General features: G+C 48.9%; 1 protein-coding gene across 5 annotated transcripts in view; it reads left to right on the top strand.

Moving 5' to 3' along the window:
- The first annotated feature begins 203 nt into the window (after nt 1–203).
- Nucleotides 204–26,819, top strand: part of TNIK (TRAF2 and NCK interacting kinase) — a 138,679-nt gene continuing 112,063 nt past the window's right edge. For 3 of the 5 annotated variants that reach the window (XM_052685230.1, XM_052685232.1, XM_052685231.1), the window contains exons 1-2: nt 205–454; nt 23,723–23,788. In XM_052685230.1, the coding sequence (XP_052541190.1) occupies nt 398–454; nt 23,723–23,788 (123 nt within the window). In that variant the 5' untranslated portion in view covers nt 205–397. Of the gene's footprint in view, nt 455–23,722; nt 23,789–26,819 lie in introns of all 5 variants that reach the window. The other 2 variants (XM_052685233.1, XM_052685234.1) reach the window with 2 other exon arrangements.

The following is a 26,819-nucleotide window of genomic DNA, read 5'->3' on the forward strand; positions in this document are numbered from 1 at the left end:
ACCGCAGCCCCAGCACCCCGGGCCCACGCAGACAAAGGGCCGCGCGAGCCCCACGCGTGGCGCCGCCGCCCGCCCCCTGCCCGCCCCCTCCCTCCCGCCGCTGACTGACAGGCGGCCCCGGCGGCGCGCTGGGCCGGGCGGGCGGCGATGCGATGCGGCGCCGCCGCCGCCATCCCGGCGCAGCCCGCGGCGTGCCCTGCCCGCCGGCAGCCCGCGGCCGCCCCTAGCCGCCCCTAGGTGCCGAGGCGCGGGCGGAGGGGCAGGGGCGGCGGCGGCAGCTTCTCCCTCCCCGGCAGCCCCGCATGAGGGGAGGCGTTAAATAGCGCTAGCGCCGCGCCGGCCGCCACTGCCAGCTCGGTGGTGGCGGGGCCGCCTCGCCGGCGGCGGCGGAGGAAACATGGCGAGCGACTCGCCGGCGCGGAGCCTGGACGAGATCGACCTCTCGGCGCTGCGGGTGAGGAGGGCGGCAGCGGGCGGCGGGGCGGAACGGGGCCGCGCTGCGGGCGGTGCGCACGTGTGGGAGCGTCGGGCTGTGTGTGCGGACGTGCCTGCGCCTGTGTAGGTGCATGTGCGTATGTATGTGCAGCGCGCGGTACGGCGCGTGTGTGCGAGCTGTGTCCCCGTGCGTGTATGCGCATAGCCCCGCTGTTGCGCGAGGGTACGTGCCTATAGCCGTGTGTACAAAGCATGTACATACAGCCTTGTAGGTATGGGAACGTGCGCGCATGCAGCCTGCACGCATGTAACTGTGGCTATGCACACACGCACGTATATGTGCGCGTGCCACTGTGCGCACACATGTGCGGATGTGCTTGCGCCCGTGTGTACGCACCCGCACGGCTGCGTGTGTGTGTGTATGTACGTGTGTATGTACGTGTGTATGTGTGTGTATGTACGTGTGTATGTGTGTGTATGTACGTGTGTATGTACGTGTGTATGTACGTGTGTATGTGTGTGTATGTACGTGTGTATGTACGTGTGTATGTACGTGTGTATGTACGTGTGTATGTGTGTGTATGTACGTGTGTATGTGTGTGTATGTACGTGTGTATGTGTGTGTATGTACGTGTGTACGCCCAATGCCCGCGTGCCCCCCCCGCGCTGCTCGCCCTGCCGCCGCGGGCTGTGGCCGCCGCTCCCCGCTGTGATTTGGGGTTGGGGGCAGCGCGGTGCTCCTCCGCCCACAGCGGGGCCGGGCAGCGCCGCGGCTCGTCTCGCTCCGTTGATCAGTGCTGTGGCCGCGAGCACGCGGGGATGCGGGATGGATGCGGATGAGGGATGCGGGATGCGGATGCTCGCGTTGCTTCCCACGCAGCGCTCGCTGTGCTCCCTCCTCTCTTCCCCCCTTTGAGATATCGCTGTCCTGCTGCCATACCCTTGAAATGTCGAACGTGTCAGCTTCTGCCTATGGCCCGATGCCACCCCCAGGTCCTTTATCCTGCAAGTTTTTTTGTTTTTTTTTTTTTTACTTTCCCTTTTTCCCCTTTCCTTTTCATCCCTTTGCTCTTAGCAGCTCGCTGCTGGGGATGGGGAGCTGTTTCCCTCAACCTGCTGGCATAGAGAAATAAATAAAATTAAGCAGAACCCGCTGAGGACAAGCGCAAGTATATTTTTAGAAGTATTATTTGTTTCAGTGAAAAAAAAAAAAAAATCTTTGTTCACTTGCCCTACTTTTTTCCTGGTGAGTTTCTGGTTGATTAATAGTGTAACTGTTTGCTCAGCAGGACGCGGTGCGCACCAGGCAGGGACCCACCAACATCCTGCAGGGAGGGGACCTGTGTTCCCTTCCCTACAGGGTGGGAGGGAGCTGGAGCCACTGGGGTTAATCTTGGGTAGTAGTGTCCTTGGGGGGGAAGGGAAGGCCCTCTGCTTCTCCCCCACCCCCATTAGCCATGTATGTATCTATATTTAACCATCAGTGTTAGCTGTATGTGAACCGGGTCACTAGTTCCTTTTAAGACTACCCCCATGTGCTTAGCTCTTCTGTTCTTGTGGCTTTTTAATAGTGCTGTGCTCAAGTCACAGCCTGGATTTTGTTTTCATTTTATGAGGAAATCTCTACCCCTGCCTGTCTGCAAGCCCCCAGGGCATGGGGACATTAAACCCCCCCCCACCCAGCCCCTGGCAGGGCTTCACAGGGAGGCTGCTCCTGCAGGAAGGGGATTTGGGGAGTACCATTATAAAATTGGGATTTTTGGACTCCCACTAAGATTAGGATTAGAAAAAGTTGACTGCATCCAGGAGGCAGTCTCCTGATGGGGAGAGAGACCTGTTATGGCACTTTCTTTTAAATTATGAGAGATGTGTTGGTTTATAAGTGAGACAAGAATAGGGCTTTAATTTGCCAAGGAATAGATCTTCTGAACTAAGCTCTTTTAGCACTTAGAATAATTGTTAAAGGTCATAAATTCAGCAGATCGGGCAAGAAGCGTGAATCATTCCGCAGAGCCTGAATCAGAAATCAATAGTAGATTTGCTGCCTGAGCACAAAACTCGGCAGCAGGGAGTAATTCCCCAAGCCTTGCAAAATGTCATTTATGGGAAGATGAGAGGAGTGTCGGCTTGGTGCTGTGGATGGGTCTGGGTGGGGGAGCTGCTGCTATGTGTCTGTGCACAGAGGTGAGGGGTGGCTGCTGGGGGTGACTCAAAATCTAGGAGGGGGGAGAATAATTTCTTCTTAGCGGTGGGGAGAGGAAGCTTGGGCTGCTTATCGCTGAGTTTGAGTCACCGAGGTGTTCCAGGAGGTTGGGTTTGAGGAACAACATGCCAATGCCTATAAAAAAAAAAAAAAGGTGGACTTCTGCCAGCGTGCCACACCATCCCTCTGGAGCAGAAAGGTGTGTGCAAGGCTGGGCACACACCACAGCCCCCATGCACTTGTGCTTTGCCACATGGATTTGTGTTGAATGTGCAACTGTGCTGCGCTGCTTCATGCGCTCACAGCCTGAACAAAGCACCAAATTCTGATTGCAGTGCATGGCCTGCTGCAGCTCAGAGCACACCTCGGGCTTGCTCCTGCCTCCCTTGCAACATATTTCTATCAATCATATTATCCTGTGCTCATTGCCATGGTAGCCAGGTGTCCCTGTGTCAGCACAGCGAAGACTGTGGGGAGAAGCTCTGACATCAGGAAGGCTCTTACAATAGAGGTCTTCGTAGTGCTGGTAATGAGCATTGTTAATGTTGCAGAAAACTGTAATTTAAAATGATGAGGCCATTGAACAGGTAGTGCTGCGTATTACACTGACAAGGGGATAAGATAAACTGCATTATAATGTTCTTTTGTCCGGGTTGGCAGGTATTTCTGCTGGTCTGCTCAGCGTGGTGAATAGCCCCACGGCCTGATATTGCTATTAGCAGGATCATGATTAATGCAGGGATTTATGCAGGTTGTTGACAGAGCAGATTTTTTTTCTTTTTGGTAAGAAAATGATAACGTGTGTGAGTGGTGATGCAGCAGGCTGCGCTCCGTGATGCTGCGTGTGCAGCTGAGCACCACAGGAGAGCAGTCAGAAGGACGGCTCTGGCTTTTCTCCCTTCCCATTTGATTTCAGCGTGTGTCGGGGTGAATGCTGTCATCCCGTGCTGAAGCCAGTGGCCTCGATCCCTTTAAAATATCCAGGTCAATAGCTTTCCCTCCACTGTGTCTGTTTGCAGCCTGGCTCCTGGCTGACATGCGGCGATGGCCGCGGGCTCTGCAGCTGCAGCAGATACGCTTGGGGTGCTCTGCTGGAGCTGGCCCTGTCCCCTGCTCGTGCTCTGCAGCGCGTGAGGGACTCAGGACAAAGATCCCCTGCTCACAGCTGTGCCCCTTATGCCTGGGAATGGGCTCACCTGGCCTTGGTAGAGGGTTTCCTGCTTAAAAACAGACTTTCCGGGGGAGGAGCAATTGTTTTCTTTGTGTACCTGGATTTCGTTCTGTTTTGGGCTTGTTAACGAAAACCAAGGCTTTGCTATTTACTTCTATGGAGTGCTGACCATGCACTGTCTGGAAACTGGATCTTAAAATCGTTGGTTGTTTTGGGAACGCCTGGCCTTTTACTGCTCGGGTTGGGAGAGGAGACAGCGCGGAGTTAAGGAGCCGGTGGGTATTAGCTGTTGCTGGGAAGAATTGGATGAAACCCAAAAATGTCACTGCTGTTCCTCTAGATGTGCTTTGTATAGAAGTGGAGCTCAGTGGCCGTTTGTTTGCGTTAGTTGATCATTGTCAGGGAAGATTAAAAAACTCTCTTATTAAAATCAAAGCAAACAAACAAAAAAGCCCCAACGTGCAGGCATTGCATTCAGAACTTCATCACGTTATGGAGCATTTCAGAATCATTAAAGATTTAGGAGAAGTCCTAATAGGGTATAAGCACTACAGTCACCACTCGGGAGCATTATCTCTGCAGCATTACGTTAAGCTGCTTCTTTCAACTCCTTTTGAAAAACCGTAGCTCAACAGAATTGAGGCAGCTTTTGCAAAGGTCACCTTCTTCCTAAATAGAAAGAGGAAACTAATTTTACTAGAGATGACTTCAGGAGATGAAGATTAAGGGCATCTTTATGTTGTGTTCTACATGCTGTGCTACCATGCAGAATCTGGAGCCTGCATTCAGCAAGAGTGTGTATTTAATTGGAACTCATGAGGTTAGACCCTCTTGGAAGTTGTCCATCAGTGCCTCCGTCAGTGTAAGCTACGGACTGTGACTGTGCCTACAGACTTGGTAAATTTCAAGCCTTGTTTTGTTTGTTTTTAAACATAAAACCTCAATCTGAATAATCCCTGAAGGAATGAAAATGTCCAGCTCTGAGCCCTGCCTCCGCACCTCACTTCTACCCCTCAAGCCAGCAGTGCTGGCCACGGTGCAGTCGCTGTTTTCTGCCCATACGTGCATGTTGTGTGCATGTTCATTAAAAGTTACACCAGAAACAGCTGTCTTCTGCCCAGCCCTCTTGCATGGCTGCTGTTTTTCACCTTTTGGAGCTGTGCAGCCCGAATGTTGCTATGCTGCTGCCTCCACATCTCCTCCAGCTCAGGTTGCTTACTCTGCCTGATCTCTGGAGACCATCCACAACAGTGGAAATAGATGGTAAGTGTGAGGAGGTCTTTCCTTGATGTGTGGAGGTAGTTTTTATCTGCCAGTTGTAAATAAAGTGGCACAGTTTATATGGGGGTGAAGGGGGAAAACCGTTTCCATTCCATCAGTATGTAAATCTCCTGAAATTAATCACTGTGCTAAGGAAGAGGTGCACTTGAAAGTCATCATTTCTGTGTTGCCAGGTCACACATAAGCTGCTGTCACACCCCAAACCCAGACTCTGAGCTGCTCTCTGCAAAGCAGGCCTGTCTGCCTCTAACGCACCCACAGCCACTGTGCATCCATCATTATATACATCAGCAGCAGCCTGTGCCTCAGCCTGTGAGCAAGGACACAGTATTGATCCCTGTCTGATTTCTTCCTGCCTAAAATACAGATGGGGAGAATCCTGCCAGATGTCCTGTGCATGCCTCAGGGAGAAGCTAACGTTAGGCATGAGTGTATGGGGCATGGAAGGAGCAGTGGCAGCCATGGGATGTGGTGTTGGGGTGTGAAAGGCAGGGCGCTGAGCCTTGGCTGCGTGGTTTGTTCCCCACCCAGCCAGCTGCAGTCTGTCACAGCTCCGTTAAATAAGGGTTGCTGTCCCCTCTCCCTGTTCCCTTTTGTCACTTTGAACTGCAGCGATGCAGTGACATCAATGGGCTGCCTGCTCTGTTCTCAGGAAAACAAGTGATACAAAATTAAGTTTGGTGTTCTGCATGTTAATGGCTTGTGATTTCTAACAGGATTACCTTACAAAAGCAATCCTGCAAAAATGAGGACCCCTCATCTGCCCACATTCCTTCTCTGTGCTCGTTTGAGACGAACCTGTTGTGGGGCCAAGTGACAAGTGTCCCATGGGGTGAGGATGCTCAGCACGTAGGGGCCAGTCCTGGGAGAAGAGGCAAAACAGGCAAGGTTGGGTAACATCGATAAGTTTAATCAGACCTCAGTTACAGCTCTCCACACGCCTGATTTTATTTTGTCATGGCAAATGCTTTGAGAGCGCAGAGAGCCATTTTCCCTTTGATCTGGAATGTTGCTTTTCAATGTTAATTCTCTGCGGTGCATGCCAGAAGTTCAAGGTTGTGTATTGGCAGTAAATTATGGATGATTGCAATCAGGCAGCCAGCACTGGGGAATCCAGATGCATCTTGTGTTGCTGAGAACCAGCACTTCCTCCTGCAGTAGGTGAGCAAACAGCCTTCGCCGCCCCGTGCTCAGCTGATGAATCGCTGTGAATGCAGCAGGAGCTGTGCACTTTGTTCTGCTGCTGATAACCAGCTCTGCTACAGAAAGTCTATCAGATATTAATGGGTTCGTGCAAACACCACCCTCTTGCCATTAAGTGAGACTGGATTGCTTCATGCAGTCCCATCCTTCCCCCACACAGACTGTGGTGGCCTGTGGCAGGCGCTGGGCTTGCTGTGAGCAGCCCCAGTGTAACATCCTCTCTGTTTTAATGCTGCTCCTGCAGCGGGGATGGGCGGATGTGTTTCTGTTTGTGTGAGCGCACGTGTGGTTTTCAGCTCCAGCATGCATGAAACCTTTTGTTACAGTTATTGCTTGCTTCCTTCAGCAGTGTCATTTCACAGTATAGAAAGAGATAATTTGTTGAGCTCTGCTGAAAACACCGCTTTTCAGAATCCCAGGGCATTGCAAACGATGTGTATTCCTTTATAAACTAACAAAGAATCCAAAATTCCATTTCGGTGGCTGACACTTCCCCCTCGTTCCCCCGCCTTTTAAAAATTCTCTTTGCTCCTAATTTTGAAACTCAGCAGGAAAAAGCCTTCTGCCAGCTGAGTCATGTGCTCGGTGCATGACAGAAGCGACTGTTTGGACCATGCCCTTAATCTGCTGGATGGAGCCTGTAGGATGCATTTGAGGCAGCAGAGCCTTTGCCGAGGAAGAGATCGCACAGCCTGGATGTAATAGAATGTGCCTAATAACTGCTGTAGCATGCTACAGAAATACAAGAGATCAAAGCTTTGGAGGCATTTATTTTCATAATTTGTGGGTCAGATCCTTGCAGGACTAATTGGGTACTGTTTGATGTCCAGGCAACAATAGAAATCTCCCTGTAAATCAGCATAAGTTTGCCATTTTCTTTCTCTTGTGTACAAAAGCATAAAAGCTTAATATGATTTTGAGATAAACTAGCAAAAGAGAACTTGCAGATCTCCTTCCTGCTTGCTGCCATGCTTCTTAGAAGTATTGCACTGTGAGCCATGTGGCTGATACAGCAAATGACTCAGATCACGTGTACCTGGCGCGTAGACCTTCAAAACTGCCCCAAATTTCCAGATCAGACCTGTGCATTTATAGTTTATATCCAAGGCAGAAGTTTATTATGTTTGAAATGTGGTATATAAGGTTTTAGCTTGCACAGGCAGACTGAAAATGAGTGTGGAGCTGAGTTCTGTAGGCCAAAACCAGCCAGATTTGGGGTGAAGGAAGGGGCATGGGAAAAGGAGGAAGGCTTTGTGAAGAAGTGGTTATAAAAAGTCACTGTCTCTACTAAAGCAAGGGAAATAAATTAGCTGTAAATCTTTCTTCTGTGGAGGCTGGCTGATGCTGAAGGCTAGCAGGTTACCCTAGAGGCACGGGTATCCCTGTGCAGCCTGGTGATGGATGAGATGAGTGAGTTTTCCTGTTCTCTTCCATGCAATGAGAAAAGCAGAAAGGTACAGACCCTCTGGGTGTGCTGCTAGCATGCAGTCAATTTTGCTGTTCCCATTGGTTTTGGGTGTTGCTTCATTTGCCATTAACCTGAACTTGCACATGAAAGCTGACTGCAAAAGAAGGGCATTGCATTGAACCTCTCTGTGTTGCATTTTCTCCTCCTCTAAGGGCATACCAGGGAGGCTTCTTTGGTGTGTTGCTGGATTCCTCCAACGGGGTGCATCTAGAAATATGGATATGCAGAAAATGGATGCGCTTTGAACTAAAACCTGAGGCCAAGGCAACAAAATTAAAAGGGCTTTAAGTGCATTTTCTGGCCACGCAGACAGGCTGTCTTTGCTGCAATAAATCTTCAGTGTTCATGTATTGATCAGTCTCAGTAAATACTGTGATGACTCTGTCCTTCCTATTTCTATTCTGCGGGGATCGGTATATTAGTTTCAAGAGGCTGTGATAGCTAAATGGGATTCCAGCAGTGAGAGCGGTTTTCAGATGGTTTCCAAAATGAATTTCAGCCACTGTGACTATCCCTGCTCCCTGTTAGAATGTTTGGCTGCTATAAATATCAACAGTGCTGTGCTGGTGACTGGGCTGGTAATGGCTGTGTTTTCTAATGGACAAAACTATGTTTTCTGGGCCAAGTGCCCCAAGTGGTCATGCCCATCCCTGGCAGGGATGCTGAGGGATGTCCTCTCCTGATTTAGTGGTTGGGAAGCTCTGTCTCCACAAGTCACTTGCTGGCATCTAAATTCAGTACTGGAAATACTCTACCATGAGTTGCATAAGTTTGCTCAATCTTCCCATTGAAATGTGGGGCTGCCTAGCTAACTGCAGTCTGAAAAGGACTGCTTTTCTACCTGTTCGGCTCATAGCTTGTCATAGCTTCTTACTCGTCGTGTGTGGATGGGCATAGTTCAGAGTGACTTTGTTTGCTGTGCTCTGCCCCTGCTTGTGGAGGCATTGACGTGGTGTGGCTGCCTGGTGGTGATTGTGTTTGAGCTCTGGACCAGCCCTGGGTTCTTGGAAAATCGACGTTATAAAGTAGAAAAAGCAAGAAGGTGGAAGCAACAGCAACCTCTTAACACCAGATGAGCAGCACTGGGTGGAGGGATGGAGAACTGCTCGCTGTAGCCGTTCTGTGCCGTAGCTGAAAATGCATTTGCATGCCCAGTTTTTGTGACTGTACCGCAGTGGAATAGCTCCTCCAGACATAGGTTGGGCCATGAGGTGAAAATGCAAGCTTCTCATGAGACAGTGGATGGGAAAGTAGGAGAGAGCAGATGTAAAATTAGCATAACAATATACCCTTAGTTCAACTTGAAGGAAATAATTGAAGAACCGCTGTCGCTTATGGTGATGACCTCTGCTGAGATGACTCACAGTGCAGTGTAATATGAGTCACTTGTTAATGGTGGCCTGTTAAAGGAGAAAGTGCCAAATCCCAGTAACTTATTTGTTGTGTGTTGTAGAAGCCGGAGCAAGGAAGAGTGTTCAGGATATTGCTGCTTAAAAACTGCCAACACTTAGAGCTCCAGAGAACCTTTAGAGGACCCTGACATGGAAAGGCAAAGGCCTGAGGAGGAACACTACTTTCACTTCTGTTTTAAAGAGCCTTCTGCCTTCCCTGCCTCCTGCATGAGTGTAGTATTGTCAGAGCGTGGGGGCCATGGCCACCTCTGCAGAATCTGCCTTGCAGGGGTTTGGTCTTGGAGGTCTGGAGGGCAACCTGGCAGCACGGCCAAGGTGTGATGGTGGAGTAGGATGGTTGGAACAAAATCCACCACCATGAGGGAGAGGGGAAGCCAAGGGGTGACCTGTGGTTGCATCCTTGCCTGCAGCCAGGGCTTTGATGGGTGCAGTCTCCCTGTAAACTCACCTCTGACGTCTGCCGAGAAGGTGCAGGATGCATTTATGGCTGTGAATGATCTGGAGTGCTGCAGTAGCAATTGACTGAGTACCTGCCTGTTAATTATCTACCAGGCAACTTAATGGTTCTTCATGTTGGACTGTTGCTTTTCCTCAATAAAGGAGGTTTTACGATCCATGGAAGAGAGAGCGAGCTTGACTATAAGGTGTTGTGGCCCTGGGCAGGAGCTCACTGAGAAGCCATGAGTGGCTCAGGGGCTGGGCACAGCTATGTAGGCTGTGCAGGCTCTGCCCTGTCCTCTTCATGTGGTGGGAGCACTGATTATTTTTATTTTTTCCTGAGCTTTCATTTCTGGTAAACCTGCTGATCTCCTGTCCCACACTTCTGACTCGTGCTTTGCAGTCTCTCTTGCCCTCTGCACCAGGCTGTTTGGCACAGGCTGCTGGAGCAGCTCCTGCGGGTCCTACCACAGATAGGGAGGTGGTGGTGAAGGGCTGTGGAGGAAGGCTGAGGCCTTGAGACAGGAAGGGCTGGGCCTGAAGGAGGAAAGCTTTGTACCCAGGGCTTGCTGTCAAGACAGTCTGAATATTTCAGAAGCAGCCGAAGGACACTGAATGTGCCGGTGGTTGTGTTGCAAAAAATTGTGGAATAGTGCCTTAGCAACAGAACTGCCTGGTAGAAAGAGGAACATTTCATTATGAAAAGAAGCTGGCAATGCAGTGGGACCCAAGGCTACCTATAAATCTTCCTTTTGTCTTAGCCCTTTGAGAACAGGCATCCTCTTCTTCACCAGAGTCCCACCGTTAGCCTGCTGATTCTGCTGCTCCTGGGAGTAGTTGTCATGCCTCTGTTACCAACCTTGTCGACCTCAATGTCAGAAGGACCCACTGTAAGGAGGCTTTTTGGTAGAGCAGATGAGTGCTGTCTCTTCCCTTGAAGCAAACTTCAGACTGGTTCATGGACCTGCTGATGTCCCGAGAAAAGACCTGAGCACGGGGTTTATCCTGTGGTTCAGGCTGTTCACAGCTGGGGCTGGTAATGGTCAGATGGGCAGAGCTCCCTGCTACTGAACTTCAAAACTGCTGGCCAGACTCACTGGAGTGTACACAAAGTCACTTCAAAGGGCGGGATGCCTTGTAGTTGGGTAGACTGTCATGTCCTCTTCCCCCATACATCAAAATTAAGCAGTGTGTTGAACGAAGGTGTGGCACATGTTCAAAGCCAGGGTCACTTTGCCGAGAGCCTTGCACGTGAAGTTGTGGTTTTACTTGTGCCATTCCATGTGATCTCTTCCATGCAGTTGGTTTAAAGCAAAGTGCCTGCATGAGTGCTGGCCAGCAGAGAAAGTGTCCTCAGGAGAAGATGCAAGAGCCCTGCTCATTATCAGAACCAAGAAACACTGCTCCAAGCTAATCTGACTGCCTAAAAATAGCACTACTAGTAGGGGGAGGGATTGTCTTCTGTGTGCATTTGCCCTTGATTTTCCTGACATTTTGCTGCTCTATATTATGTGTTTTGTAGGGGAGACTGTGTGTCCTGCTCACACTGGAGCAATTCACATGAGCACGTGCTCGTGTCAGAAAGCACTGGGGAGGAAGGCCTAGGAGTTTGTTCAGGGTGTAGTAGTTAACTCTCACAGTGCAGTTGTATTCAGGTTTATTCCCTCATTCTCCTGCCCCTGTCAGGTTCGCAGACTCTCTTCGTGTGATCTTGAAGCCCCCCCAGGGGTGGAGCTGGAAGCAAGGCTGTGGGGTGGGCTGGACCCTGGGTGCAGCAAGGTGATGGGAGCAGAATCATCCATTGTGTGTGCATGTGCACCTCACCGTGGTGCTTCCTCAGCTGGAGGCTGCAGCATCTGCTCTGCAGATAAAAATAAGAAATAATAAATATATCACTCATGAAATTTAATTACTCTGTAACTGTTCTTGAGCATTTAAGACCCAAGTTTATCACAACCTTGTGATATCTGCGTTTACGTTCTTTTTTGGTGTTATGCAAGCAGCTCACCTTGTGATTATGAAATACTGATGTGTGCTTTCTAATAGTCACCCTCTATTTCTCAACGAGTCCATAAAACCTCTTCTGCTTTCCATTAATTGTGGAACAATAAGACATTTTTCTCTTCTCTTTAAAGGAGTTTAGCCCTCTTCTTATGTTTTCTCCAAGTTCTGCTCCTCAGAGACAGTGCTGATCCATGAGTTGGACTGGAGCAAACATACCTCCTGTCCTTTGCTGTGCTGTACACCACTTGGATCCGTCTTGGAGCAAAGGTCTTAGTGCACTGGGAAAGTCCCAGCTCATGCAGTGCTGTTGCTGGCACTGATGCTGGTGGCGTGATCTGCTTGCAATGTTAGCTGAGGCAAGTGGGAAAAGTGGGAAGGGGGCAGGACGGGGTGACTTCCTTTCCTCCCTGGAAGATCTGAAATTACTTTGCTTGATGTTGTTTTCCAAATGGAAGCTTCTATTAAAAGCAGAAGAAGCCCTTTCTGCATCCTCCCAGAAGGGCTGCGAGAGCCCCACAAAGACTGTGGCACCGGGGCAAAGCAAAGCAGGACCTGCTGTGTAAGAGAGGCCCCGTGAGCTGCTCTTCGACTGTGGGAACATGCTGGGTCTGCATTTACCTCATCTCCACATCCAGCTGTTGTGGGATAGTAGTGCTGGTGGGGTTTTTTTCTTCTTTTTTTCCCTTGCTTTCTTGTAGATAGAAGGAATGTAAAATTCTCCCAAAGCACAGATGGGGAATGCAATGCCTGAGTACACTGAAGGGGGTGAATTCAGCCTCAGCGGCCAGTGCTGCTGCTCCTCTCTTTCATACTTGGATTAAAACGCATCCGGAGGTGCATAACTCTTTGCAGATGCTAATGAGGAGTTTACAGATAAGATCCCCTGTGAGGAAAGGAATGCTCAGATAGTCTTACAGCATGGGAAATCAAGGTGAGGGTTCAGGCATCTTGTCTGCATTCACTGCAGGCGCTGTGGCCGTGGCAGAGTTGGGAGTAGAAGTCAAACCTTCTGGCCTCTCAGACTGTGCTTTAGTCATTAAACTATGCTCTCCTAAGATTAGATAAGGTGTGCTTTCTGTGCTAGCAAAGCTTGATGAGCAAATTCCTTTCAATAAAAGCTTTTGTTGTACATTTGCCAGCGCAGAATAAGGTTTGGGATACCAGGGAAGGGAAATAACATGCAGTTGTCAATTTTCAGGAAGGAAATCAATCAGATGAGGAGATAACCAACAGGTTATGGATTTGTGACTGAGATCGGTGCACTAAGACAGGCAGCCACCAGTCATGCAGGGAAATGGAAGACCAGTGTTGTGACTGGTCCTCAGTGATGGGACAGCCCTCTTCATCTCTTCCTGTCTTAGAGTAGCTGATGTGGGAAGCCCACGATGCAGTCCTGCTGTCGGCAGCCTACCACCGGTTTTAGTATCACTGACAATCTGGAGCTCTGATGAAATGTGGCACAAGGGTTTGCCAGGGCCCTCAATCGATGCTGTTGCTAACAGGGTTTTGCCTCAGTATCGGGTTTCTGGTGGATCCAGTTTCAGAGATCTGATGTAATTTTCTTACAGTGAGAAATGTGCTAGCTTGGTGCTTGCTGTCACCCAGACCCAGAGCAGCAATTCATTCCTGGCTTCAAGATGCTTTCAGTCTGTGCAAACACTGGAAGCTGGACTGGTTTCCCAGCACAATGAAATACTCCTTTCCAATACATCAGGTCTTCAGAGGAGAGAAGGATTACAAGGGCATCTTGATCTCACGGTAATTTGTCTTCGTAGCTGTAGCCTGGGGCTGTGCAGCAGTCTGGAGCTGAGCTTTGCTGGGTCAGGTGAAGTGACATGGGTGGGTCTGCAGATAGCTCTGCTGGGATTTAGGGGGGCCCTGCAGAGCGTGGGGTCACGGTTGAGTTGAACAAGTCTCCAGCAGTCCCTCATCTGTCTCCAGGGTCAGCAAGCAAAGATAAAACCATCCCAGGCTTGGAAAGCACGGAAAGCAGTTCATGGGCTCAAGGATAAAACACGGATAGAGTGGCTGAAAGGTGCAGGGATGGTGTGTTGGGCACTAATGTACATGAGATATTTTGTTTTGTTTCCCAAGATGCAGTGATTCCCAAGAGGCTGCTGCTCTTGCGTGGATTTGATTTCTGGTTATGCACACCCTAATCTGGCTCTGTAATCATTAGTTCTTCATCTTGCCCTCATGGAAAGCTATGAGTTCTTTCATCTGATAAGACATTTCTTATCAGCTCTCACGTTTGTTATGTAGTCTTAGAAATTTTCTGGGAGCTATAAAAGGATGGAGCCCGGGAATTGGGGTTAAGAAGTTGTACCTCTTTGCAGAGACTGATGAGATTCAAATAGAAAGTATGAATCTCTCCACATGTCAAGCCAGTTCTTGATTGTGTATCATGTCTAGGGAAAAGCACATTTTCCAAGACTTGCTTTCCTTCCTTACTTTGTGCAATGTCATCAGAATGCTCCTTTTGGCCTTTAAACCTGTTACTCTGCTTGTGAAATACCCAGAAGTACACAGGCTGAGTTTGCACTGCTGTCCATGGGCTGCACTCTTTCCATGTGGCTCTGGTCTTGTTGTGCCTGGAAGGGCATGGAGCCTTCTTGAGCTTGCAGGCTCCTGGTTTCTCCTAACAGTAAGCAGGTGAATGACTTTGGTGCTGCTTATTGGAGCCAGCTGAGGAGAGGTCCCTGCTCACTCTCCTTGCTTGGCACGTTGTACCGGTTGGGCTCCAGTCTGAATAACAGGAAATCATCATGACTAACGTTGTGCTGGTAGAAAAATTAATAGAGGTGAGTAATAGCACAAGATACATGGAAATCAACATTTCTCTCCTTGGAGGCTGTAGATGTAATCCGCTTAGTATTCTGTGGAACACAAGATTAATTTTCTTCAGGATAATATATGGGAGAGCTTTTCTTTGGAGCGCGCTGGTGAGGCATTGCTGCATTGCTGCAGCTGAGGGCAGGGACTCAGAGAGGGAAGGATGCTGGCTGCTTGTGGAGGAGCCAGAGATGGTGAATGCTGGCCAGAGGAGATCCAGCCCATCTCTCCACTGCTCTCCTGAGCACCTGGGCACAGGGCCGGTGCCTGCAGCAAATGGGAGCAGCCCCAGCCCTGTGCTTGTCCTCCTCCGCAGCGTACCTGTGCTGTGCTCTGTGCTCGCTGAGCTTTACAGAGGTTCCTTTAAAACAATGATGAACCAAAACACCCGTTCTTCTTCTTTCACAGGATGGAAAGAATGCAGCCACTTGCCAAGCGTAAAGAGGAGTAGATATAGCAGAAATAAATAAATCAAACTGATTTATTTTAAGTTGATTAATCTGATGTGTTCGTATTTTTCTAAAATAAAATCCAGCCCTGGAGGTTTTAGCAAATCAAATAACAACAATGGCAATTAATTTAGCAGCAGTTACAAATGGTTCCCATCCCTGCACCGCGTGACTCATATCTCTGTGTATGGGCCAAATCCTTCTTGGGGCTGTGGAGTTCCCCCGTTGTGGAGCTGCGGGCTGGGAGCTGCAGGCTGGGCGCACAGTGCCTGCAGGAGGGCTTGGCTGCTGCTGGCTGACATTGTGCTGTTGGGAGCCCAACCGCTATGCACCTCCCTGCTCTGTTTTCCTACCACATGCAGATCTTCAGCAGGCTGCCACCTGTGGTCTTGCAGGGCTTGCTTTGCTGCTGTGTGAGTTGTGCTGATGGTGCCAGTCTGCTTGTACGAACTGATAAGGCTGGAGTCTTAGCAAAGAGCGTGTTGCTAGCAGAGGACAGATAATGTTGTGTCTTGCTGCAGGGAACAGAGCGAGCAGAGAGCTCTGAAGGCAGGGAGGTGTCACGGGGCTGTAATTCGATGGGAGCTGAATGGATCCCGTGAAGCAGGAGGTTGGATGCACAGAGCGTCATGGTGACTTGCAGAGCAAAACCAGAACCACTTCCTCGAATGCATGAGAAAGGTCCCTCTGTTTTGCCTTGTGTGAAGCACCGCTGTGGTATGCATCACGCAAACTAAGCTACATAATCCCTGCCCTCAGCTGGGACATGGAAACTGAAGAGCAGCTTCCTAAATTTACCAGAGTGTTTTACAATGCAAGCCACCAAGAAGCAAGACATACAGAAGTTTTGCTATGGGGTGTACTTTATGGCCTGGCAAAAAATTATTGCAGATCATTTCAGCGAGTGTAGATTGTCTCTGACCTAGAGCAGTTCTTCTGGCATGCAACTGGCAGGGTCTTGATTTTCTGCTGGAGGACCATTCGCTTCCCCCAGTGTGAGTGAAGGACTGTCAGGATCCAACCTTCTGGCTCCTGGTGTCTGGCTTTCCTCAAAGCAGCCTGTGAAATGTAGAGAAGGGTGCGAAGTCTTCCCTCCCCCTTCCCCATACCTTGTTTGCTCTTGGATGAGAAAGATGTTTCCTGATACAAGATACAGAAATTAACATACACTTCAATTATATATATATATATTTTTTTGCAACTTTGTTTTGCCAGGACAATTGCATGGAGGATGTGTTCACAATGCAGATTTTGGGGAGCTTGTTGGGTATAGTTGTGCTTTTTACAGTCTGTTGGCTGCATCTTGCAGAATTCTGCAACTGGTGTAATGCTGACTGATTTGATGTGGTTTGCTCCCTGCATTATCCTTTTTTGGAGCTATTGCTGCTGGAGGGTTACCTGATTCCCCCCCCCGCTCACCAGCCCTCAAAGAGCCAAACATAAGGAACTGATGTGAAGTAACGGCTGGGAGCAAACCCTTGGAAAAGTGCTACAACAGCAGCTATCTCCATCACCAGGTGATGGGTGAAAACTGGGCTGGTGTGCCAGCCTTGTCCGAAAGCAGCAATGAGGTGATGTTTTCCAGAAATGTATGCAGGGACTCTGCCTTATTTTTGACAAAATATTAAAAGGACTGTGGCCTTCATTTTGGGGAGTCCCTGGGGGGGTGATGAACAGGTGATTGCAGCACATGGAGGATGAGTTGTCCGCTCATGTCTCTCTCAAGTTTAATGTTTAGTTTATGCTCCCAGTACCTCCAAAAGGTGTTAAGAGGTTTTTTTTGCCTTGCTTCTAAGTGCCTGTTCGGAAGCAAAGTGTTCTTCCACCCTTCGGTGTTTTTCTGGCCATCAACCTGGCTGTGAGGAAGGAGCAAGGCTGCCTTCCTCGGTGAAGGCAATCAAACACCTGAGCTTGGCAGCCTCCACTGAAGGCTGCAGAGGCTGCAGTGTCCATCTTGGAAAGGTGCAACTGGCAGTGAGCTGTCACCCCTACAGACATCCACAGGCCTGTGACATGCAGTGTGGGGTGCTGAGTTTTTTGCCTGCATGTTGGAGAGGGCTCTCTGCTTTTGGTGCTGAGCTTGGCAGTGACCTTGCTTTCAGAGCATGTCTCCAGGAGTGGTGTGTGAAGAGGCTGTAGTTCCTGAAGCAGCTGCTTGGGTAAGTAATTAAACCAGCTCCTCTGAGAACCCATAAACCTTTGACTGCATTAACTAGTAGGTAGCAATATCAGCTTGATGCAAACATTTGCTGGCAGAGGAGAGACTTTATTTCTCAGAGAGACAAGATCTAAACATTCAGGAATGCAATCTTATTGGTCTGCAATGGCTGATGAGTGACTTCCAGTGTGGAGAGTGTCCAGCTGCTGTGCTCTAATTGATGTCTCGCGTCCTGAGAAGAGTGGCACAATACTAGTAGTGACTTAGATCTTCTGGGGACTATAGATATGATTTATAATTGGCTCTGTAGCTTTTTTAGAGACACTGAGCTTAACCAAGCCTTTTATATATTGTCCTGTTGAGGTTGTGTGCTTGAATTAGATGTGCATTGAAGTGGCTGGCTGTGCTGGGGCTGTATTCATCTGACGTGGGGCTCATTCAGCACTGCTGCTTTTGCTGTTCCTTCTGCACTGATTGACTACCAGCTCTCCTAGGTGAACAGTCTTCTGTGAAATGGAATGAGTGTTTATCGTGACTGCATGTGATTGTGGAGGCCTTTCTGGGGATCTCTGGGATGTCCTGTCTGACTTATACAATATATGATTTCATCTTAAATTTGGGGAAGCCAGCCTTTTGAATGAGGAGTAAGCAGAAATTCCTCGCCTCAGGGGTTACTGAATATCTATCTCAGTCAGCAGCTTCTTACCCTAGTAAGACTTGAGGAAGTCAGGTGGTGCTTCAAGTCAGAACCTGTTGACTCTTGCTTAAGGTGCATGAGGACTGGATGGAGGTACCTTGTTGGTACTGATGTGTGGCTCACGCTCTTGAGGCTTGGATCCTCCTTGTTCTGGGTTCTGTACTTGTGCATCTTGTGGATGTTTTTTCTTATACTAGGGTTCTCCAGTGTGCCCTCCAGGAGAAGGGTTAGCTTTTATGTATGTCAGTGGGATCATTAGCTGAAGTGGTGCAAAAACATTCTCTTGGTTTGGTATGTATGTCTTTCTAGGCTCGTATGTTCCTTATTAAGTCAATAAAGAACAACTTATTGACTTTAGCATCCCTGTGTTTTGTGTTTTGTATTTATAGAAGTTGTACAGACTAGCTGCTTTTCCTTTTGACGTAATAGGAAGGAGAACCTCAGTCAGAACTCTGAATTTTGTGTGGGCAGATGCTAGTCTGTAAGCAGGAAATGTGGCGTAGATCAATATATTGCAGCTTCAGTGGTTTGGCCCAGTGGGACTGAATGGAGGGTTATGTGCGTGTATTTTGCTGTCCTTCCTTCAGTGGGGTTGTTGGTTATGCCTGTGGCCTGTAGCTACAAATTCACACTTACATCTTCAGTTGAACAGGTAGCAGTTGGAGTGACCCAGCTTTACTGATTGAAAAGCCCAGTGTTGTCATTAGTTCTTATTTGATTCCACTTTTGCCAGCTGTTGGCCAGTCTTAACGATTTGGAAGGGGAGGAAGTGCACAGGTAGTGGCTGGTGCTAAGCAAGAAGCTGGGGAAAGGAATGGGGGAGGCCTGGGGGAGCTGGGGGGGGGGAGATTTAAATGGGTAAAGGCCTGAAGTGACTCGCAGCAAGGGCTGGAGGAAGGGCTCCCTGGGAGATGCTGAAGAAGAACGGTTCAAATAAATTTGTTAATAGGCTTCTCTCAGCTGTCAAGTGGAGAAATCTGTCTCCTGTTGATAGCTTAGCCTTGACAACAGTTTTTCTTATGCTCTATAGGAATGTTGTTTCTTGACTAACATCTTCATTTAAGATGTGGAGCTGGGTGTTTGGGGGTGAGGGAGGACAAACTACTTCTTCAGAATGAAAACAAAACCCTCAGTAAGCTCCTTATTTCTCTTCCAAGCAGAGCAGCTTGTATTGCTTGAGTAGGCAGGCGGTGCAGTGGTAGATGGCATTGATGATAGCTTGTTTTGTGAGGCTCTGGATGGGTGGGCGAAGGAGGGGAAAAGTACCAAAGCTAGGAGAAGAAGTGAGACTAAGCAGTCTGAGAGGACTGAATAACACCTAGTATCCAGCATGGCTCTGCTTGAATACAAATACTTGGGTTATAACCAAAGGAAAATAGCTCAGAAATACCTGTGCAGCCTGTTGAGGTTTTTTTGCACTGCTTTTACTGTTGTGCAGCCTTAAAGGTATGTCTGTGCGATGGGAAGTGCTCAAAGCTCAGAACGGTAATGTCCCCAACCTTTTTTTCTATAGCTTGATCAATATTTTGTTGGCTTGGCCTTTGCCGTCCTGCTTTGCTTGCTGTTGTCTGCTGCTATATTAGCAATCCTCCCCTGGCTCGTGCAGTCCATCTTTGTATTACTCACAGGGTTGTTAACGAGAAGAGCCTTGGAGATGGAGACAACTAGTTTATGATTAAAAAGCAACTGTGTCTTCAAGTACTCTTCAAAGCTCTCAATTTTCCTCTAAACTGCGTGCCATTTGGGGTAGCTTCCCTAGGGGGAGCGGGACCTTGTTCTGTCAAATCATACGAGTGCTTCAATTCCTGCTGTAAAAGCCAACATAAAAAGTACGGTAAAATGAGTGAGTTAATGTGTTTTCAGAGGGAACAGCAGCCGACTTTTTAGAGCTTGAGATTTCTCAGGTCTTAACGCTTGGCAGATGCGTATGGCCTATGACGACTTGGCTGCCTTAAGTGTGGCTTCCCAGAGCGTGGCCCAGCCGGGACATTTGGCCTTGGGAAATGAAATCTGGGCAGGTATTTAGCATGGGGGGTGAAAACTTGTTCTTTTGTTTCTTGTCCTCATCCTCATATGTCCTCATGGTTACTCATAGAGATGTTTTTGCATAATCAGAAATGCATTACCCATATGACAATTTCATGTATCAAATTGCATCGCTGAAGGGCTTTTCTGGCTCTCATGCGTTCCTGTGAAAGTGTTTTTTCATACTGTAAATTAACAAGCTTCCTCTCCTGGTTGGAGCCCGGTGGGGTCAGAAGCAGTGATGTTCGCCAGGCGGCTGTGTTGGTGCTTCCCAGGGCTGAAATGCCTCCTTGTGACAGTGGAACTTGTCTGAGCGCAGACACCTGCTCACAGAAGGAGCTTCCCCGGTCTTGAGGGGCAGCAAGCAAGGTGCTTTATAAACCCATCTTTGGCTCCTGAATGTGCCTGATCAGTTTAATAGCATCTCCTGCTGAGGGTGTTTTATTAGGGAGCTGTAAGGCAGAGGCTCGGAGCGTCGTGCTGTTTGGGAATGTCAGTCGCACGGGCTTTATTTGTAGTGGAGATGAAAAACCTCTCCTAGTGCCACAGAGCTGCTGCAGCTCCCGGTGCCTGGGGACGCTCGTCACGCACTGACCCGTAACGCTGTGCTGCTTTCCATTGCACTGAGCGTTTTGTTTCTCTAGGGTTATAACATTTGTTTAATGACTGGTTATCTCCATGATTTTTGGCTGGAAGTTGTCATTAGCTGTTCAGAATTGGGAGAATAAGTGCACAATGATTACAGAGGCTCTGATCTCTCATTTTCCTTCCTGTGCCTTCGCGGCAATAGAAGTTTAATTGGCATGTCCCTCAATTTCCCCCCCTCCCCCAGCATCTCTCCACTGTTTCCTCATATAACCCTTTCTGTTAAATACCTTCAGTGTGTGCTGGAGGGGAGAAAAGTGAGGCTCCCACAAGGAGAAGGGGCAAGCTGGGGATACAGCCTGCACAGAAATGCTTCCATCCTCCCTCTCATGTTTGTGGGCATCCACCCGGCACTATTTAGGAACAGATCACGGTCGATCTGCTAACTCGCTAATCTCCAGGTGAGCCCTGCAGTCCTTAGCTGCCTCCTCGTGCAAAGTGTTTGGCTCCTTTGCATACGGGGCTCGTTGGGACGTGAAGGTGTAGGCAGAGCCGAGCTGCTTCATGCAGTCCTGCAGGTCTGTGCTGCGCTGAGCGGAGCCATTTTAACGAGGCGAGCGCTCCTGCTGTGAGCCCAGCTGCTGCTTGCTTCAGCTGATAAGTGCTTCAAAAAGGATGTGCGTGCTGGTGCCGGAGTTTGGATGCGTTCTGCTTTATCATCTCTGTGCAGAAGTCCCTTTTCTGGCAATGCAACAGTTTTAAATACACAGTTTATTGAAATACAGTGAACAGTTTTCCGTGCTGTTACTGCAGATGATTGTGCTCTTGCCTCGCTTTGTGTCTCACTCCGTTCTGCCACATAGATCTTGATATCACCTACTTTTATGGGAGTTAGCTCAGGAGAATTCCCCTTTGGAACACTTCATTCTGTCCTGATGCAGCTGTAGAAGCAGAGCCAGATGTGACACGGGAGTGTTTGGGTGTCAGCCTGCCCTGCCCAGAGCTCTGTGCAGCCTATAGCACGAGTGCTGCTGTGTGACTATTTCCTTTCCTATTGCAGCTGAGGCATTGGGCTGGGCCCTCAGTTACCTTGCAGAGAGCCTGAGAACTCAGCTCGCCTCTGGCCAGGATGTGCAGCTTTACCAGCACAGTGCCAGGCAGTTTCCATTTGCAGCGCTTTGAATGAGTGTTCTGTGTGCAGAGCACCTGTGCTGTGCAGTGCTCAAAGCACAGCCCTATCCAGTGCTGGTTTTGCCCCTGCCTCTCTGCTCTGATCCTTGTTATGGAGCCAAGGAGGGGGAAGGAGGACCTGTCTGCTGCTGTGTGTCTCTCAGCAGAGCCTGGTGGTGCTACGATAATGCAGACGGTTTTCTGCATGATGCTCATGTAAAGCTGAAAATTATCCCTGGGTGTATCTTAAATGCTGGTTCTTTTCCCTGGTTTTCAAAAGCATGACCTCTTCCAGTTTCTCTAAACAGACAAATCAATTGTATGTTTTTCCTTTTATTTGTTTTATGTTCAGTTTAAACAACAACAGCAAAATAGCAAGAGTCTATGTGAAGCCATGGAAACAGGCTCGTGGCAGCGTGCAGGGGTGGTCCTGCAGCCCCTTGGAGGGTAGGAGCACGGAGCCTGGGGCTGCTGCCAGCACCAGCGTGGTATCTGCAGCACGGGCTATATTTGGTCTGGGATTACTCCTGCCTGGCCTGGATTGGTCCCCAGCCAGGGCTCTGTGCTCTGTTTCTTTCCCTTGCTAAGCTAAAAGCCCCCATTCAGCATGCTGTCCTGTTTTCCTCCCTCTGCACTCATCAGCTGGGGCTCTCCAGGAGTGATTGGGTCCCCAGGTCCCAAGGACAGTGCCCAGCAGCCATTGAGATGCAAAGCTCGTCTCCTGTTCAGTGGAAAGAAGGATTTCTCCCTGCCCCATCCTCTGCAGTGTGTATTCTTGGAAGGCTCTTAGCAACACGCTGCTGCTGGGCACTGTTTGGAGCAGAGCTATCCCTTCGAGAGCCCATTGCATGGGAAAAAGCCACACGAAGGAGGGACTGCATTGCTGGGAGGAGCAAGCACGCTCTCCTCTGCGTTCCCTACGTGTTGCTAGGGCTGTGCTGAAATTCTGCCGCTCCCTGCAGCAGAAATGCTGCTCGTTACCTTGGCAATGCCCCTGAAAAACACAAGGAATTAGCGAGGTGGGAGGATGGCCGCGATGTGTGTGCCTTCACCTGGCTCCTGGGGTCTGCAGCCGCATGGTGAGCGGGCACAGATGGACCTGGGGCTGCCCCGTGGCTGGCATCCATGTGTGACTGACCCACAGATAGGGGTACTTGTGGGTCTGGGGAGCTGTGGAAAGAGGTCGGAAAACATAACATGGAAAATGGGTCTCCTTATCAGAACTGGCCAGCTGCTTCCCTGGATGTGCTTCTCCAAGTCTCCCAATGATCTGCCCTAGGCACAGCTTTCTTCTCTCTTAATCTCCTAGTGAATATTCAAAAATAGATATACTTGTAACACTTGAAAAGCCTCTTTCAGAGTTGTTTCAGCACTGCAGAGAATAACCCTAAGGAAAGAAACTCAAAAAATAAACAGCAGCTGCTGTCATTTCCCCTCCCGCCTCCTTTCTCACCCATTTTGTTAAAACTTGGTGCACTATTGCTTTCCTTTCCCATCTGTTTTTGGGGAGAACTGCACTCGGTCAGCTCCAGGTGGTGGATAGCACTTTTGGGCTCCAGCTGGACCACTTTTGTTGGGTTTTCCCCACACTGCGCCGTTTGCCCAGGCTGTGCTCAGGAGCTATGAGTGTTCAGTCCTGCAGTTTGGGGAGTTGGGCATATGGGAAGAGGTGTGCAAAAGCATGGGGTGGTGTTCCTGAAACTGTGCAGCTGGGGGAAAGGTGGATTCATTTACTGGTGCTGTTATTACGTGTTGAACCTTGCTTGTCAGCTGCTCGCTAAGACCCAGTGTTGGACTTCTGGAGCCCTAAGTCATTCGGAGTTGATCCAGTGAAATCTCTATTTCCATGATCTGGTGTTGTGATGGAGGGCTTCGCTTTGCTGTCGTCCAGGAGGGCTGGTCCTCCTTCTGCTGGAAGAGCTGGTCATCTACCAGTGTTCCCATGGCCAACCCCAGCCCTCATTTTCCTTCCTCCTCAAACACAGCTTGGTGCAGGGATGGCTCGGCTGCACGGGGTGGATTAACAACACCCTGCTCAATGTTACTGCAGTGCTGCTAATCCCTGTGCTGTCGGAAAACCTTAAACCACTCGAAACATTTGTCAGAAAAATGTTGATCTCTTAGTAGAATGCTTACTTTTGAACAAGTCAAAGTATGGCTTATTAAACGTTCCTTCTTTCTTTTCTCCTAGGATCCTGCAGGAATCTTCGAGTTGGTGGAGCTTGTTGGCAATGGCACGTATGGGCAGGTGTATAAGGTAAGGCTACACTGACGTCTGAAGAGGGCTCCTTGGCCATGTGTTGAACATGGAGCATCCCAGTGCATCAGGCTGGTGAGGTTCCACCACATTCAGGCCTATCTAGAACTCCTGCTGGACTTTGGCTTTTTGGCTGTGTGCTCAAGTACCGTGCGTCTCGTGGAGCTCCTGTTAGTTCTGAAACTGCTGCTAGGAAAAAAAAAGAATTGCTTTTTCTTTTTTTTTTCCTTCCCTCTCCCCCCAATTGATTATGTGATGAGGAGGGAATGAAGAGTCTGTGGTATAATAGATAAATCTGGGTCTCTTCTGAAGAGCTGTATTATGGCCACAGGAGCCTGCCAAAGGGCCTGCTGCAGCCTGCTGCCCTGCCTGTATCACGGGGCTAGCACTCAGGTGAGTTGCTGCAAACCTGCTGCTCAGAAGGCTTGCTTTAGAACCTCTGCAAATGTCAGTAAACAGTGCTCCAAAGGAGAGTATAAAGGAGAACAGAATTATGAACACATGCATGAGCTTCTTTACAAATGTTTTGGAGAGTCCATCTTTTTCTGAAGGACCTCACCTGCCCCAGCACCTCCCAGCTTGAAGGATTTCCAGAATTTGTCATCTTGATGGTATTCTATTGTGGATGATGTATATGGGATTGGGAAGGGTTGAATTATTTTTAAGTCTGGGTTTACCTACGCTTAATGTATGGTGTAAGGAAGTTTCATGTCACTTTTGCATGGTGGAATTTGCCAAGTGTTTTGGATCTGCTGGCAGACAGTAACTCCATGGGCTCCATTCTCCAAAGGTTTCTGTAATGTGGGCATTGATCTGTGTGTATGTGTGTGTGTGTTCACACAGAGCCCATTTGCCTGCCGTGCCCATGTTCCCTTTTGACAATAGAAATGAGTACATTCAAGTATTCACTGGGTCAGTGTGAAAGCACTTGCCTGTCGAGCAGTGAAAGACAGTGAGCTGACCCTAATGAAGAGAAGAAGGGTGCTTGGAAAGCTACCTGTCAGGAGATATTTGTTCTGAATCCTGGTTTCCCCATCCTCCCACCGCCGTAGGCTAATTCCATCAATTCCACAATAGAAGAATTGAAGTGAACCGAGGATGAACTGAAACTTCTGGAGTTGCAAACGGGTGAATTTTTCAAACTGGAATAAGTTTAAAACCAAAGCAAACAGAACTTTCCTCCAAACCCCTTCTTATCAAGGTTACGTTCCAGGAGCCTTCCCCTCGGCGTTGTGCTGCTGTTGTTTTTCTCTGGGAGGACGATGGTGTCTGTGTTCCCATTGTTCTCACTGCAGGAGTTGGTCTCAGAGCTGTTTTTCTTTTCAGCCGTTCAAATAATGGCAGAGGGTGACCTAATTTTAACTTGTGCATATTTCTAACAATCAGTGGAAACTATGCACCTTTAACGGCCTTTTGAAAGCGTCGTGTTTTTGTGGAAAGCTGAAAAGGGAAATAAACTATCTGATGCTCTGCTCTTTGCACAGCTCTGCTGTGCGTGCTTCCTGTTGCAGTGTTTGACTTTTTCCAGTGTGCCTATGTGAGATCTTAAAGTGGGGGAAGAACCATGCAGAAGCGTTCAGCTGTAGCACTTGGGGAGGGAATATATTCTGAACGCTTTGGTGTTTCTTTTTTTCCCCTCTATATGAGGCAAATCCTTCCTCCTACTGTCTTTAACTAGCTGGAACAGTCAGATTGTGCTCGGCGTGATCCACTCGCTGGTGGTGCCAGACAGGATGGTGATGGGGAGGGGGAAAGCTGCGTCCAAACCCAGTTAGTAAGTATTGAGGTATGAATTCAGGCTAAGGCTGAGCTCAGAGTTCTCTGAAATTGAAGTCTTGGAGTAATATCCACTTTATAAACAAAAGGAGACTTTGATATAAAGCACACATAACTGTTTATGGTGTCCCACCCTAAAACCTAGTACAGAAATAAGATCTCTGCAATTCTTTTCCTCCAGATACCACCGCTGTATTTATCTCTTAAAGCAAAACAAATGGAACAGCTTTCGAGACACTTAGACCTTCTGGCTCCCTTGTAAAAAAAAAAACAAAACAAAAAAGACAACAAAAAAATACCAAACCACTTCTGAGGTCACACTTACCTGGGAGTTGTATCTGCTGTAACCAGATGCTGTAACTGGACGATTGTTTCACAGCTGTTTTAAACCCTTCTCAGTCAGATTGGGGTTTTCCCACCTCTCTGTAGATGTATGTTTGCCTCTGGTCACGTTACAGATGTGGAAAAAGCAGCTCACTGCAATGCTCGCTCTGCTGTGAGGAAAGCAGCTCTGCCTTGGGGACAGCAGCAAGGTGTTGGCTCCAGGCAGCGAGAGCACCTTGCAGGATTGTGCTTGTGATGGAGGTGTCCTCAGCCAGCCCGCCTGCCCGGGAGCCAGAGCCCAGCTCTGGGCAGCATGGCATGGAATCCTCCTATTTGCATTGATAAAATGTGTGGTTATAGCCTTGTGATGGCAGAGTGATAGCACGGGTCCTGAGAAATGACTCTTAGGAGAGCAGCAAGAACAGCTGGGGAGCAGCAGCACAAGAGGCTGCTCTGAAGAACTGCATTTTCGTTTGCTTTGTTTCCTTCCTCTGCTCCACCAGCCCTCGCTGCTCCTTCTGTGCAGGTTGGCCGTGATTTCTGAGGGAGGTGAGGAAAGCCATAGCAGGGTACTTCTCCTAGCAGCAGCCTGGCCCAGGAATGCCACGGGAGAGACTTCAGAGCCACGAGTGTTTCACAACTTGTGGTTTGCTGTAGGTCCCCTACAGTGTCAAGCTGAAGCATCTTTTTTCCCGTGGATCATGTGAGGCAGGCACAGTGCACCAGGCTGCTAATCTCTCAGACTATTAATTAATTTGAGACGTTGCCTCTAGAATATCCAGGATGGTAATTCCGTATGGTGCCTGCTGATGGATGACTTCCAACTGTCACATCCTGTGGGCAGCTTAGAGGTCAATGCTAGTAAAGCTGTTTGGAGTCCCCAATGTTTGATGCATGGGAGAGGCTGCAGGACCCTCAGGCTGGAGCACGA

This window comes from Tympanuchus pallidicinctus, unplaced genomic scaffold, assembly GCF_026119805.1.
Source record: "Tympanuchus pallidicinctus isolate F22 unplaced genomic scaffold, pur_lepc_1.0 scaffold22, whole genome shotgun sequence".
Classification (NCBI taxonomy): domain Eukaryota; kingdom Metazoa; phylum Chordata; class Aves; order Galliformes; family Phasianidae; genus Tympanuchus; species Tympanuchus pallidicinctus.